Source organism: Siniperca chuatsi, linkage group LG8 (genome assembly GCF_020085105.1).
Source record: "Siniperca chuatsi isolate FFG_IHB_CAS linkage group LG8, ASM2008510v1, whole genome shotgun sequence".
In the NCBI taxonomy this organism is placed as follows: domain Eukaryota; kingdom Metazoa; phylum Chordata; class Actinopteri; order Centrarchiformes; family Sinipercidae; genus Siniperca; species Siniperca chuatsi.
In genome coordinates, this window is record NC_058049.1 from 3,288,817 (window position 1) to 3,304,867 (window position 16,051).

A 16,051-nucleotide genomic window follows, 5' to 3' on the forward strand; every position below is an offset into this window, starting at 1 on the left:
ATTCTTGATTGCAGCATTGCAATTAGGTGTTCCAGCTCCACGGCCCTGATAGGCCCTTTTCACATTGGACATTTTGACTTGTCACAGGAAAAGCACAGGTAATAACATTAATGATGGCTTCGTTCTATTCAAGTATCCCAGAGAGCCAGCACGCACATTACCAGGACCATGAAACTGAAGCAGCTAAATGGAATTCAGCTATCTTTCATTTTATTTACACCTGTGCTTTTCCTATTGTGACCTGTCAAAATGTCTTCTATGATAAAAGCCTACAGTTCATGATCCTCAGTGGCACATTTAATGGAATGAGGCTCTCATTACCATTATTAGTTACACCTGTGATATGACAAATCAAAATGCTGTGGAAAAACGTCAGTACACAAGTGGATTTATAGCTCAGTGTTAAAAGGTGTAATTAGCAGTGTGGCATGTGAAAAGTACCAATCCCAGTATAATGTCATACAATGCAAATGGAATAGTTTAGTTGTTTGTGTTGACTTTTTTTTTTTTTTAAATATACAAACATGTAATGTCTTATGAAAATGTGTTTCAGTGTAAATTATAACATCGCACAGGAGTTTTTCCAGGCATCATTCAACAAATCAAAAGAAATCTTATCACTTTACTTATTAATTCTTGTAAAGTGTGACATGATCAGTATGGGTGATGAGTTTCGGTGGGCCGGTCCGAGTCAAAAGCACCAAGCTGATTTTCATTCCCACCCCATGTCACCTCTGAACTGATTAAACTGGAAATAGGGCTGGGTATAACTTGAAACTGCAATACTAATGTAGATATGATACCTGAGTTCTGATACCAAAATGACACAACAGCTTCGCCAAACTTGTCTAAATTTGGCAACTGAATTAAAATGAGCAAATATCTTATTAAGTAAATGACAGCTTATACTCTTGCTACATATACATTCTGGCCAGTACCAACAAAGTTTCCAGGTTTGATACCCAGCCCTGGTCAAATCGTTTCCTGACAACCATCTGCACAGAATCAAAACAAGAGCAAACAGACTAAAGGTTTAAAACAGTAAATCACTTTTAATTTAGTTCTCTCATCGGCAGGTGAGTTCATTTTAAACATGATGACAAATGAAGTGCATCGGTAGTAGAAGCCTAACAGGATTTTGATACATGCTCCATTCAGACGCGTTCGTGAAACCACATATCACAAGCCAACATTATTACTCAAATAAAACCACTACAGTTCAGCTCTTGACCTGATAGAATAAAAAGATAAGACAGATCCATCGCTAGATACAACGGTGGCAGCAATACACAGGATTGCCCAAGCAGTAAAGTACACGTTCCTTTAAGAAACAGGGAGAGAGAACGCGAAAAAACCTAACCTCTGGGTTTTTAATCCCCAATTCAAGTAGTATTTACCCTTTTTCATGTTTGCGTGTTTCGATTTGTATCTTAATAAATTCAAGTTCAGCATGAAAAAACAAGAACAAAAAAAAAAAGACCAAAAAAAAAAAAAGTCCAGATAATACATGTGTCGGTGAAGGAGGAGACAAAGGAGGATAGGAGGAAGAGATGGGGGAAGAATGACATTCTGGATTCCTCAGAGGGAAACAAAAAGCAGCAGGTGAGAAAGAAGAAGAATCAGGTGGGGGTGGAGGGAGCCTGGGGAGGAAGAGGAGGCAGCCATCTTCATGAGAGACAGATGTCGAGACTGGCTGTTGAACTCAGCAGGAGCTGGCATGACTTGACGGTGAAAGCTCTCAACCAAACCTGCATCAATTACTAACAGAAATCCCTTCGAAATATTTGTATACTCTCACATGTAGGAGAAAACGAGTCAAATCAGGGCGTGTATGTGTAGCAACCCAAATTCTGAATTAAAATGAATTCCTACAACTTTTTGCTCCTAGGTGCAATGTAAAGAAGGGTTTTTTGTTCAATTTTAAGTTTATCCAATTGGTTCCTGCTGCAGTAAATCTAATCACTCAGAAGTAAGCTGAATCCAAATAGTAATCTAACTCAGGTTTGAACCCCGGGTGCCTCACTGGCGCTGGGTAGAGTAGCGCCCCTCGCTGGGCCCAGCGCCCCGCCCGGAGCCAAAGCTGGGTTTCTGTGCCATGCCTCCACGGGTGGGGGGGCCTCGGGGGCCTCCTCCGCCTCCTATTCGCTCTCTGGGACCGCCGGGACCTCCTGGACCCCGGGGCCTCATGTCCCGCCTGTCGCCCTCCCTGGCCGACCGGGTCTTCTTCTCCTCCACATTCAGGCGTACGTCGCCTCTGAATTTAATGGGCTGAGGAGACAATAAGGATAAAAAGTCATTACAACTTAATTAAGTTTCCCTTTTTACTATTAAACCCAAAAAACTGTCCCAACAGTAAAGTTAAAACTCAAACCTCAGTTTCAGGTTTTAACTGAGGGAACTCAATATGTAAATATCTTAAAAAGACCACCAGTGGAACACAGTGGGAACAGTAATTACCAACAGCAAGGAGCTCTGGGTATTTAAAATATGCAAACTGGCCTGTTAGCAAATAATTGGTGCAGCATCCAAGAAAGACACACACACACAAAAAACAAACTGTAATTAGCCTGAAAAGCTGCGTTACCCTGTTGCTGAGGATCTTCTGCACAGGTTCAGAGTCGTCAAACACCACAAAACCAAAGTTTGGTAGCTTCCCTCCACTGTTGATCCTCAGCTCCAGGACTGTACCATATTCTGTAGACGAGGGGGAAGAGACACACTTTATTTAGCCAACATTTTACCACCATTGTTACAACAATAGAGCATCTTTAAATATTCAAACCCATAGATGTGTTATCAGATTTCAATTGTCACCAATTTCTAAAAATTTCAAAATACTACTTTCTTACAAACAGAAAATAGCAATAACTATTGAGAAGCTCTTAAGAATTCTTCGTACATATTTTACAATCTACTTAATTCATTCCGTTTCTCCATATTGTAATTTTAATAGTTATTTCTGTCTACCCTGATCAGAGGGCCTAAGGATCGAGGATGCCATGTGCTCTATAGATTGTCAATCTGGGCTGCATAAATAAAAAGGACTTGACTGTCCTATGATTTTGTATACAAGGTGTTGCTGTCCCTGTACCATGTGTCGGTATGTTTTTCTATCACTATATCATGTGTTCTATCACGTATCGTCTGACTTACGTTCAAAGAACTCCTTGAGTTCAGTCTTGTCCACGTCGTGAGGGACGTTGCCCACAAAGAGCTGGTGGGCGTCAGGGTACCTGACCACCCTGCGACCCTCGGACTCACCCTGCTCACCCTCCCGAACTGAAACAACAAAATCAACAGGTCAACACAGGGAAATACACTGTGAGAATATATAGAATAACTACCTGGTTTCTAAGAGTTAGCCATTTGTATACAGTCAGTTTTACAACAGTAATTTATAACTAACACTTAAAAAGAACAAAAACAGCTACAAGTGCGTGGCAGTGTGTCAGAGTTTAAGAACCTTCTGGTCTTGTGTGTGGATTTCAGGTTTACAGTGCATGCTAATGTGTCAGAAAACTTACTTACACTTCCATAAGCCACTGTGCTTTTGGTCAATCTTAAAATGCAGGTTTTGTATTGTGTACATTCTACACTACAGTAAAGCTGGTTGCAAGCTCTAAAACAAGAACACGTGCAGAACAGTGTTTGTGGGCAAAAAGAAGTGCAGCATTTGACGCGCCACCAGTGTGCTCAGGGCAGACATTTTGTGTTGCCTGCAACTGGTCAACGAAGTCATAATTGCTTTCGGGCACACATACTATACAAGTTTTAATGTTTACATCATGTTTTGAGATGTGTCTCTGAACACACCTGCAGCCACAGTGAGTACACACACACACACACATTTGCTCTCATTGCCATATTCAGCGGCACACATCAGATTTGATAATGTTTGGTTTATACCAGCAGCCTAATGCTTGGTTACCTGTCAGAATGCCTGCCAGTTAAATCTGTCCAGGGGCCATTTAACTATTGTATATACTGCATGTGCGTGTACCTGGTCTGGGTCCTCTGTGTACCGGCGGAGGACCTCCAGGCCTCTGTTCCCTCGGTCTCTGGTCTCTCTGTGGTCTCTGTGTTGTTGTCTGGGACTCTGGCTTCACCTCCACTCTGGGCTGAAAGAGTCAACAAGACACACTTTCGTAAGAGAAAGAAAGAGCAGGGTTTCTGCTGTAAGGATTTATGACTTAACTTCAGGCAAATAAACAACAACAACTTTGATTATCATCATAAAAAGGTCCAGCCAGCAGGGGATGTCTCTGTCTTGTCTGCTGCCTTCATCTGTACTCAGGGAAACAAATCAAGCTTCCAAAGCCAACTCTACTTTTTGAGAGATGCAACACAACAGTGCAGATCAGAATCAGAAATACTTTAATGATCCCTGAAGGGGAAACTCTTGTTACAGCTGCTCACTATCACGTCAGTGCACGCAGAAATAGAAGTACTAAGCAAATGAAAATATAATACAGGTAAGAAATTAAGTACAAAGTGGATATAAGTATAAAATTAACAAGTGTAAAGTACAAAGTGAATTACCGGTTGATAAGTATGTACGGTATAATAGATTGAGGTGGTTACTAAAAAGACTCACCCTCAACACATCCATCTGCCTTCATTATTACATAGGATAACAGAAGAGATGTATGCTCTAAAGTCAGAGCTCCACCGTTTTTAAAATAGTGACACCGACAGTCACAAAACAGGACACTAATAGTTGCTTTGAAATGTGTGCTTAAGAATAGAAATTCAAACTTGTTAATTTTGTCAGAGTTTTGACATTAGGTTGTAGTTGAACACTAGATTTACCTTTTTAAATTTGGCTGGGAGATCGTTAAATCAATCACATCACGATTCATGTTATAAAATCCACTTTTCCAAATGATTAATCCTTTTTAAAAAGGGTAACTACACCCTCAAATGTGGTTAGAACCCTTCCTCCCAGCATATTTTATATATAAAAAAAAAAAAAAAAAAAAGCAACAGACTGTGGGAGGCGTGGCCTCGTTGCTACATAGCATATCATGCTGACGGTCAGGGAGCTGTCATTGACAGCGACGTAGACGTGGTCGTCAGTCACGAGAAGCTACTGTCAAGATTCTCCTTTTGTCCGCTGGAAAGACGGAGTCTGCTGGAGCTTTGACCCTTTGAGAGAGTTAATGTGTGGTACTTGTGTTGTGGCTGAGCTAGTGGCTCTACGGTGTGTGTTTCTGTGGGAGAGTGGCAGTACATAGCCATAGCCATGCTGTTAATCCCAGTTAACATTCTTGTTCGTCAGTAAATATGTTGGTTTTATAGGAGGGGGCGGGGGCTGTTGGTGACGAAAGCTGCCACCATGTCACCTGCCACCAGATCAGCCAATAGCAAATAAATAAAAATAAGAAGCGGTTGGGGGGGGGGGGGGGGGGTTTAGTTTCTCTTTAAATGATGTGACTTGCATTCCTTTGCCATATTGTCATTTTATATTGCAAGAATAATTGTATCAAATTCCTGAAATGGATTTCAAAATGATTGCCTAGCCCTACCTCGAACCTGATTACGGTCTAAATGATAACTGATTATTTTCCTACAACCTTCTGGTCAAACAATTACATTTAGTATATTATGTCCATGGTTCCACTTGTAAATTATTTTCATAATACTGCTCTATCCTGCATTTATGCACACACTTTATATCCTGCACTTCTGGTTAGACCTAAACTGCATTTCGTTGCCTTGTACTTGTGTAATGATAATAAAGTTGAATCTAATCTAATATTATGTTAACATCTTGACTATTTTCTAGTGAAAAACCTTTATATATGAAATATAATTCCAATATACAGTCAGGTTCAGTACTTGATATCAGACCTTTCAGGTTTTACACCAACCAGGTGTAAGGTTAACCTACCGGTGCTGTGGGAGTGACTTTGACGACATGTGGGGGGATTCCTGAGACTGGGACAGCCCCACTGGGAGGGAGGTTCTTACTGGTGACTGACGCCCAGGAGAACGGCTGTGGGACATAACACAGGAGGCATTTAGGCCTGATGACAACAAAAATTAATACCCATCCCATCACGATCCTTAAAAAAATAAATATTAAAAAAAATCCAGCGATACATTTGTGCCCCATTTCAGCCGATTCATCTGTGCAAGCAAGAATGATGAAATGAAAAACACCTTTGAACGCCATCTGTAAAAGATGATGTTAACAGGTATCTGAATAGATTAACACATGACTGTATATTGGTTCTCCCATCACTGCTGATATGGAAAAAGGTGATACCTGCACTTCCATTTTCACCTAATCTGCTATTGTAATACTGTATCGCTGTGTTTGATTTGATTTTCTTGGTTAAGAAGAGCAAAATTCCACACTGAGGCATCATTTGGGTTTTCACACGTTCAGACCTACCCTGTTGTCTTCTGGAGCAGCAGGGGCGGGTTCGGCAGGCACAGCGGCAGGTTCTGCGGTGGGTGGAGCAGCGGCGGGGCTTTTCTCTGTCTGGTCGTCGGCCGTGTTTGTGTCTGTCTGTGTCTCCAGCATCGTCTCCGCCTTCAGTTCCACAACCGCGGCCTCTGCCTCCTTCTCGACCTCGGGCTCTGGTTCTGGACTCTCTGCTGCCGCTTCCTCCTCGTCGCCAGGAGCCGCCGGCTCTGAACTACAAGGGACAAGTACGAAGACAGTTACACTCCAGTCTGTTGCATGTGCTGTTGAACAATGCACTTTAAAATGTTGATGTTAGTTAAAATTAGAATGATTTAAAATGAGTTTGACGAAGTGCTATAATGAAATGTGCTCTTCCTTCCTTTGTCTAAAGGGCGGTTGAAGCAGCTGAAGTTAAAGCCAGATGGAACTCAGTCCTTGAATGTGAAAAAAATTATGAATTTCTTAGTACTGCTGCAACATTAAAATATATTGGAGTAGGATTTCATATGTAAACATGAGAGCCAAGGAAACGCAAGAGTAAAAATGTGATTGATTTTTTTTTTTTTTTTTTAAACTATTGAAAGAGTATGAATCTTTAGTAAAACAGTTTTTTGCTGGATAATGGGAATCTTTCCTCAAGGAATAGTCTCAAAGCCCCATCCAATGATCTCAAACTGCTAATGCTTTGCAGCATATTGCAAAGTGTTAGACTCCAGCATGTAAAAAGTGCTGCTTCCTAGGCCTAAAGAGTGAATATCTGTCATTAGATGTGTGTTTTGTTTTGCATAATGTGCAAGGGAAGGACGGGGGGAAAAAAAACAATGTTCTTAAATCTTAGGTCACATTAGAAGGAGAGTTCTAACCACAAATAGCTTAAAGAATTTACGTAGTAGAGTTTTTTGCAAGTTTGACAATGTGAATAATAGATAAAGCCCTATAAAGGCGGTTAAAGTTTGTGAGCATAAGCCCGTGATCCATACCACACTGCCGGGTCGTAGAAGGGAGCAGACTCCTCCTGAGCGACATCAGGGGAGGGGACCCTCTCTTCGATCTCCTCCACCTCATCCTCAGACTCTGAAAACACACAAACAAAAACGTGTTCAGGACAACAAACATCCCATGTTCCTCCTGCAGCTCTTAATGGAATAAAAATACCCATACCCTAGTCAATTTAAGTCCCACTAAAACCCTAAATTATACTAAATGTTAGTATAACAGATATAGAAATTAGTGATTTATGTGTAATCTTGAATATAGAACAGAACAAGAATGGCTGGGTTAATTCAATTTATCTACAACAATGGAATATTTGTCACGATGAAGCTAGTGGTTTAATATTGGAAATTCTTGCTTCACTCTAACAATACCAGACATCACACATTTTAGTGTTCTTTACTTATGACGGTTGGCGCTGCTGAACAAGTTAAAGACACGGCAGTTCAAAGAAAGACGCTCCTGAATTGTGACGCTACAGTGCTGATACAACCTGTGCAATCTGTGAAGAATGAATGAGAAACTCATCTCTAACTTCATTTATCTTTAGCCACATAATACCAAGATCAGAGATATCTATAGAGAAGATGAAACGGCAGGCAGGAGAGAAACAGAAAAGTGAAACCTGGTGAAGAATGAACAATTTTAGTCACAATTATTTAAAAAAAGAAGAAAAAAAAAGACGGATGTTATCTCACCTTCTGGAGGCTCAGAATCAGAGTCGCCAAACACCTCGTCTTGGTAACGAAACACGTCGTTGTGGACGTAGAATTTGTTTGCAACGGTTCCCTGGAGGAAAAAGAAGCAAACACTTTATACAGTACATCAACTTTTACTGCAAACCCCCCCCCAAAAAAACAAACACCAAAACATATTGACCAAGCCTTCACACATGCATGAGAAATCTGATTCGAAAGGTCTGAAGTTTGACAGAAGTGAACTACAAACCTCAGGTGCCAGCACAAAGGTCTGCATGAATTTCCTCATGGGCTGCATGTTGTTGGACAGCTCGCCCATCACCTGCACCACCACGCCCTCGTTCAGGGTGGCGTGGGCGTCCACGTGCCTGATCTTTGTGTGACAATCGCGGAAACTCAGAGCCATCACCCTCTTATGGATCTCCTGTAAAAGATGAGAGGAGGCTGAATAAAAAGATATTCAAACTCAAACAAAAGGCTGAGATTGGAGCAGCGGCAGTCCAGACTTCACTTTGTCCTGCACAGCTTTCAAAACAAACTGTACTAGGGGTGGGTGAAATTGCAGGTGTTTTTGCAATATTAAATTATTTTTTTCCAGTAGCTGTGGTAAGATTTATACAACCACGGCCTTTATGTGGCTCCGAGATCTTCTTTAAAATAACCGTCTGGTGTTTGATAAATCAGTCTTGCTTGTGCGTTTTTCCTCACACATTCTCCCTTCAGAGGGTTTTGGGGTTTCTCCACATCATGACGTGCTGCTCTGACTAATTTCTGCCAAGTAAATGAATCAGGCCTGAACACAGCCCTCGTGTGATGTAGCCGGACGTGCCTCTTTTTCTCTCTGGGCAGGTTAATATTATCAAACCACTTTCACACCCTTTTTGAAAATGTTTATCCAAAGACAGCCCTGCGTTACAAAACGCACAGCGCTATGTCGGTGGATGTGATTTTCCAGATGCAATGACTGTTCTGGAAACTGAAAATCTTTTTTTTTTTTTTTTTTTTAAATCTTCTGTCACAATGATCGCAAGGTAAAAGTCATCAGGAATGCGAGTTTGTATAAATTTGATTCGCTACAGCAGCACCTTGCAGGGTTGAGCTAGGTTAAACTTTAGTCGGACGACACTGTGTGCTTTTGCCGGATCCCTCTGCATCTCTGCTGCATGCAGCGAATACATCTACACCCCGCAGTATTTATAATATGACTGCTTCTTATCACATTAGACATTATGTCATGAATAACGATATGGCACACCCTTTCTACATACATCTCCATTTAAACAAATGTTTGCATTTAGGTGTTTCCTGCTGCAGTTGCTTTAGTCCACAGTCTTACTCTTCATAACATTTCTAGTTTTAGAGGAATAGATGGCTTTTATATTCACGTGTTGCACCTGAGCAAGACAGACTGAATGAAAATGAGTAAACTCTAGGTTTTAAGGAAACTGCTTCAAACACATTTAGCAAAAGCACAACATGTGCAAAAAATAAATTAAAAAAATCACCAGCCAAGAACCAAATATAAAAAAACAGAAATGGGAGTGTTACGTGTTCTCAGCTGTCCAAGAAATTTATTATGAGCTTCTTAAAACTTCCTTATAGCGAACAAGAGACAAACAACCATCCCTGTCCTTTTTGGACAAAACAGCTCTAGCAAACAACTTTCCTTTCAGCTCTGTCCCCCCCCCCACACTGTGTTGGTACTTGGGAGTTAAGTGCGGTGCCGCTCTATGGAAATAACATTTTTAAGAGCTGTTATCTGCTGGATGAAGCCTACTTACAGATTGTCCATAAACAGCCTCTACCGGTTTGCCGTTGTTGTCGAGGCCGCCGTGCACGTAGGAGGAGTTCTTTCCATAAAACCTGAGCAGAAAGACAAAAAGGTTAATTTGTTCCACAGAGGAACACATTTAAAAACAGAGGGGGTGCTCATATGCATGTTATGTAAAGTTGCAGACTTACATTCAAAATACTGCATCAAAGGCAATATTTGCCTTTAATCTGCAGAAATACAACAAACTCACACCTAGGTTTCAGCAAAGTCTGACCAATAATCACATGACAGAAAAACAGATGATGGCCGTACCTGTGCAGGTAGTCGGGGGCCTGGTTCAGGAGTGTGTAATACTGTCGGACAAACTCTCGCCCGACCAGCTGGGCACTTGGCTTCTCCATCACCATTTCTTTGGTCAACTGGAAATCTCTGTGAGAAGGGGGTTAGATAAACTGATGTTCTCATTGACGCACTAAAGTCTTATGGGGGCAGTTAGTTAACACTGAACTTGGTCGTCCTAATAACTGGGAGAGAAAACTTGAGGTATGATGGACTTCTTTTCCCCTACATAGTTTATAGATTTAAAAAAAATAATACAATTAAATCGAGAAAGTAATTGGCAAACAAATCAATGAAAATAATGCTTAGCTTAAGAATGCCCTAGAATGTGAATAAAATCACTGTATTTATACAAGTAGTGCTGAAACAATTGTTCCATTAATCGAGTAATATTCCACAATTTTGATAAATAAATAAGTAATTTATAATAAGGAAGAACACATTGTTTCCAGCTTCTCAAATGCGAGGATTTGCTGTTTAATATCACTGTAATAGCTTTGAATTTATTGTTGGTTTGACAAAAGTAGTCACTGTAGATGTCACATTGACTTCTGACCAATTGTAAATTGGCATTTTCACTATTTAACATTTTAAAGACCAAAAGATTAGTTGTAAAAAAAAAAAAAACAGACTGACAATTGAGAGTGGATATAGTCATCATTCCTAACATTAACCCTTTAAAGAGAAAAAAGAAAATGGAACTGAACAACGTTACCAAATTCGTACAATGGGCACAATAACTTTAGAGCAATACTTGGACGTCCCATAGTGCAAAACTTCCGGTGAATTACAGAACGCTATGACAACTGTTGTGATAACCAAAGCGCTGGATAGCAGCCGGTCTGTTTGTGTCTTTGTCGCCATGCACGATACCTCGAAGTAACGTTGCCCCCTAATATCACACATGCATCAGTTTGCATTTTAGAGAAGCCATAACACTTCTGAGAACACACATTCCTATGATGATGAATCATCCAGCCGTCCTGATTGGAGAGCAGTCAGATCCAATCCCCCGAACAGTTTGAAGTGTAAACCAGGTTAGGTAAACATGACCTGTAATTTCACATCAGCATACAATGTACGACTCTCGTCAGGCTCAGGGTTCATTTTTAATTCGTTTTTCTGGCCCGTGTTGAAATGCCAACAGCATGAAGTGCGTTTGATCTGCAAAACTGACAAGCATTTACTGCCCCATCTGGGTGCACCGACATGAAAACAGCCCGCCCAGGGCACGGAAAACAAACCCAGACATTCGCCGTTTGTTTTCATACCGAGTGGATAAAAATCTGAAATTGCACAGTCATTGCACTCAAATGCCACTTCACCAGCACCGAGTCCTCTACTGCCTTTTTCTTCTTCACAAATGAGCCTAATGCGCATTTAGAAAGCACACAATCTTTTTTTTATTGGAGGACAACATGTACTTAGGCACTGGACAGTGGCTTTTTGTAGAGGTTGGGCACTACTTGGCCTTCAATCGTCTTGTGAAAAATGCAGGACATGATTTTATTTTGGTGCCGTTAACCCATCAACCCCAGCTGATCTGTCCACATAACCAACCTCTTGAGCTATTTTGGAGGTCCTGCTTTGCTGGATTTCCATTTTGAGGTTAATATTATTGATGAAACTGGTAAAAATGTCTGAAGTGGCAGATGAATGCTGGGATTTACAATCCGCAGTAGAAACTGTTCACACCTTCCTGACCAGAATGTGCTTTTAAAGTCACACCTTTACTTTGAAATTAAGTTTATTTTGCATTACTGCTAGCCATTTTCAAAGCCGCCTCAATATTCATACATTTCTTTCCAGGTAGATATTGGTATTCACTTCAAACAGTATGAAAATATGGACATTTTGTTGTTTCTTACGCTAAACTTGATTGTTGTTCTCTTCACTGATTTCACCCCTAAATTAATACTTTCAAGTTAGTCTGTGTTTTTCAAATGCATTTTCACTTGGAAGGCTGAAGCATGCTTCGACTGACCCACATTCTTCTCCATTTCCTGTATGTTCGTATTTGGTAAATGCGACGCAGTGTTTATGGTGCCATTAAATGCAAGAAGTCACCTATATGAATGTTTGCACACGGTGCCCACATGCTTGTCAGGATTGATGGATTGCCCATTTAAAGCAAGTCTCTTCTAGCTGTTTTTCATACTATACCGACATGAATAGAAACCGAAGCCTGCCTGGAAGGTAGGAAAACATAAATTAAGGATATGGCTGGTGATATTTTATGTTTGTCACTGCCAACAATCCAATGAAAGACCAAAACCAACAGTCTGTCTCACTTTCCCCAGCTTGTCTGTGGCATTGGGCCCTACTGAGGATGTAAATCTTTAAATACACAAATAGTTTCACTTTTTAAAAATGCTCAGTATTTTTTTAACAGTTGAACACTAATTTTTAGCAAAAATTACTCAAACAGGAGTAGATAGTGCATTTGAGGTTGTTCACAGCTGCAGATCTAGTGCTTTAATGTGTTTTTAACCGATTTTTGGACAACAGAGATCTATGTCATGCACAGAAAATAATTTTTGGGGTCAATTTACAATTGGTTTTGCTCTTTTCGTGGGATTTGTTGACAATAAGAAAAGTATAGAATATCACCGGCCTTACCGTTTAAACACTATAGCACAAATAATATGGTCAAACAGTAGTGTTAAGTGCCAGGTGATTTGCGGTAAGGAAGCAGAAACATGCAAATACACTGGCATGGTCATTCAGCAACCAGGGGAACAAGTGCTTTCTTTGATCGACTGTCTGCCACACCTGTCCACACAACCTAGAGCCATCTGTTGTTCTGGCACACACTTAACAACCAATACACAACCAGCAAACATTACCTGATCCATCAGACTAAGCCAATCACTCTGATGTACCCCCAACGAGCTCAAGATGTGCTGGGACCTAATGGTACCAGCCAACACCAGGGGGGTTTTAGCTTGAATGGATCCAAGTTTAACTGAAGAATAAGTACATATAAGGGCATGCTATACTGCAGCAGCCATATCTGAAAGCAGCTTGTGTAAAAGAGCAAGCATGGCATGCAGACAAAGGCCACGCCGTGCCCGCAGTGACGGTGCCATTCACAGGATCGGCCGGCCTACACACGCTCATCACCGGGCATGGCGGCTCCCCACGTCGGTGGGAATTGGGGCAATCCACCGGCGGTTTCCAGATATAACCTGGGCTTCAAATGGCACGCTGGCTGGCCCACTACAGAGCCAAACCGCGACAGCTGGGCGAGCACACGGCCCCCAAACTAGGGCAGACACGGGCTACAGCTCGGTTTCAGGAGCAGCCCCAACACGTGTCCTGGCCGGTCCCCAGCCGCGCTTTTCGTGCCTGCCGAGCTAAGTAAACCGGACAGCTAGTTCAAAACGAGGAGAAATCCATGAGACAGACATGGAAAATTGTGGAAGAAAACTGGCGAGCAAGGCGGTTAAGAAAGGAAGGGAGGGAGGGAGTCACGACTGCAATGAATGGGAGCTAACCAGGGGCGGTGGGTATCTCCTGGAAACCCAAAATGAAACTAGGCAGTGATGGCGGTGGCTATATCCCGACATAGCAATTACTACATCACCTGCTGGTAATTTTACACAGATTAACACTGGGATTAGTGTTTAATTTATAGCAATTAAGCATGTTCATCGTGTAAATGCTAAAGGTTGCTAATGGCCACGATCTCCTCACCAGGATGTAGACCGAGCCCCGAAAAGCGACCCAGTTAATCTACCGAATACGATACAGGAAACAAATTGCGACTTTTTTGACGAAAACTAATGACAGTTGATCGAAGAGAACAACTTACCAGCGGGTCAATTATCAAAAAAAATCGTTGATTTAGAAACTAGTGATTTCTTTGAATCACCTCAGCGGCAGCCAGACACACTAGCGGCTTCACAACGTGCTGGAGAGCTCGGTTACCGGTTTCAGCTCCGCAACCGAACATGACATCCCGCCCCTTATGAGTCATATAGCCAATCAAATTGAACTTTGTGAACCATTCACCAATTGTCTGGCGCTACTATAGGGGAGGTCTCAATAGGGCCAATCACGTTACAGTACTGGTTGAAGGTGCGATGGGTTCACCGGCTGGCGTCTACCGTTTCAATTTTAGCTCGCAGCGGGCGGTGCGCCGGAGCCTCTTCTCCGCTTGGGGGCGACAAAACTTTATTCGGTGTTTTAAACTGATTTAATTAGAGCGGATGACTCATCACTAATGCATTTTTTTTAATTCAGTTTAACTGGCTTAATGTATTAAACAGAGAGTCTGAGCTATCATTATCATAGAGTTTTGTTTCCGAGAGGAGAAGAGAAAACCCAGTTCTCTACCTGTCCACGTGGCCTGGTGGTCTGGGACACGTGCCACTCTCCCCATCATGTATATGCACTGTCAACTTTTAAATAAAAGGCAAAATCTTTAACCAAAACACAAAGAAACCTCTAAAGTTATGTTGATGTCAGGTATTGAGGCTCTCTGTTTATAGTTGTACAGTCTCTCTAATGACTTGGCTACATGGCAGAATAGAACAGAATCATTTTTTTTATAACTCAAGGTCCACTTTCTAGCTTTCAACCGCGTCTCATGGTCCTCATCAGCCGATGGAGTTTGCTCAGTTGTCATTGAGATGGCTCATTTTTCACCACGTGACAGAGTTACGGTTACGTGGCGCAATTAAGTAAAGTTTCTGAAGAAGATAGTGAGTGGGCAGTGATTATTATGTCTAACCAGAAGGTCAATAATGAACTTTCACACTCAGTAGAATAGAATAGTGGACACACTGAAAGATAAACCCACCTAAATAACAAAATAATTACTATTATTTGTTATTTTCTTAATTCAAAGAACAGTGTTTACTCTAATGTCTACTCACTAACTGACTGCTGCATACTATTGTATGTTATGCTTAAATAGAATAGAACTGAACAGAAGAGAGCTGTGGGGCAAAAATCTGCTCTAAGACCGCATTGACCCCCTGCTTTGGGGTAATTTGGGGTAAAACACAAATTTATTTAAGAGTGTGCACCATGTGATGTTTGACACAGGGCCGCTGTGAAAGACAGATAATAATGCAGAACCTGCCCTCAAAGCCCTTTATCATTCCAGTTGATCAGAATCAGAAATACTTTATTGATCCCCGAGGGGAAACTCTTTTGCTACAGCTGCTCACTGTCACGTCAGTGCACACAGGAAGAGAAGTACTAAGCAAAACAAATATAATACACTATAATACAGGTCAGATATATTAAGTACCAAGTGGGTATAAGTATAAAATTGCAATAAGTGAAAAGTACAAAGTGGATTTACCGGTTGATGATAAGTATGTACGGTCTAATAATATAATGTAATAATATAAGTAATAAGTAATAGTGCAATAATGAGTACTGTCAAGTTAAGTGTAGCTTATTAAGATGATAATGAGACGGTGGATATTGCACAGCAGTAATAGAGGTATGAATAAATATCAATAACTTAAACTGAAAAGAGTATATTGCACCGGAGTATTAAACAGAGAATATTGCACGATTATTTCAAGTGTTACAGTGATGTTATTGATCCAATGTCCAGTTTATCGACTTAAGGTCCTTAAGAGTTTGATGGCCACAGGCAGGGATGACTTCCTGTGGCGCTCCGTGGTGCATTGTGGGATGTTGTGATTTAATGTTGCACATTCCCAAACAAATTAAATAAATTACCTTACCTGCTTTGCTTGAGTGGTGATCCAGCCTTCAGATTAGAATAGAATAGAAGAAGAGTGTGATATATTCAGTAATGTATCAGTGGAAAAAGCAAGAAAAATACATTTTAAAAGTCAGTGAATGTGGACA

At 41.1% G+C, this 16,051-nt stretch overlaps 1 protein-coding gene across 1 annotated transcript; it reads right to left on the reverse strand.

Moving 5' to 3' along the window:
- Window positions 1–1,026: 1,026 nt before the first annotated feature.
- Window positions 1,027–14,188, reverse strand: g3bp1 (GTPase activating protein (SH3 domain) binding protein 1). The gene is made up of 12 exons (XM_044206204.1): window positions 14,031–14,188; window positions 10,190–10,306; window positions 9,885–9,966; window positions 8,354–8,527; window positions 8,104–8,194; window positions 7,393–7,486; window positions 6,398–6,644; window positions 5,891–5,995; window positions 4,001–4,118; window positions 3,154–3,279; window positions 2,585–2,694; window positions 1,027–2,268 (listed from the first exon to the last, which is right to left on the reverse strand). Exons 2-12 carry the CDS (start codon window positions 10,282–10,284, stop codon window positions 2,020–2,022), a joined length of 1,491 nt encoding a protein of 496 aa, XP_044062139.1. The 5' UTR covers window positions 10,285–10,306; window positions 14,031–14,188; the 3' UTR covers window positions 1,027–2,019.
- Window positions 14,189–16,051: the final 1,863 nt, after the last annotated feature.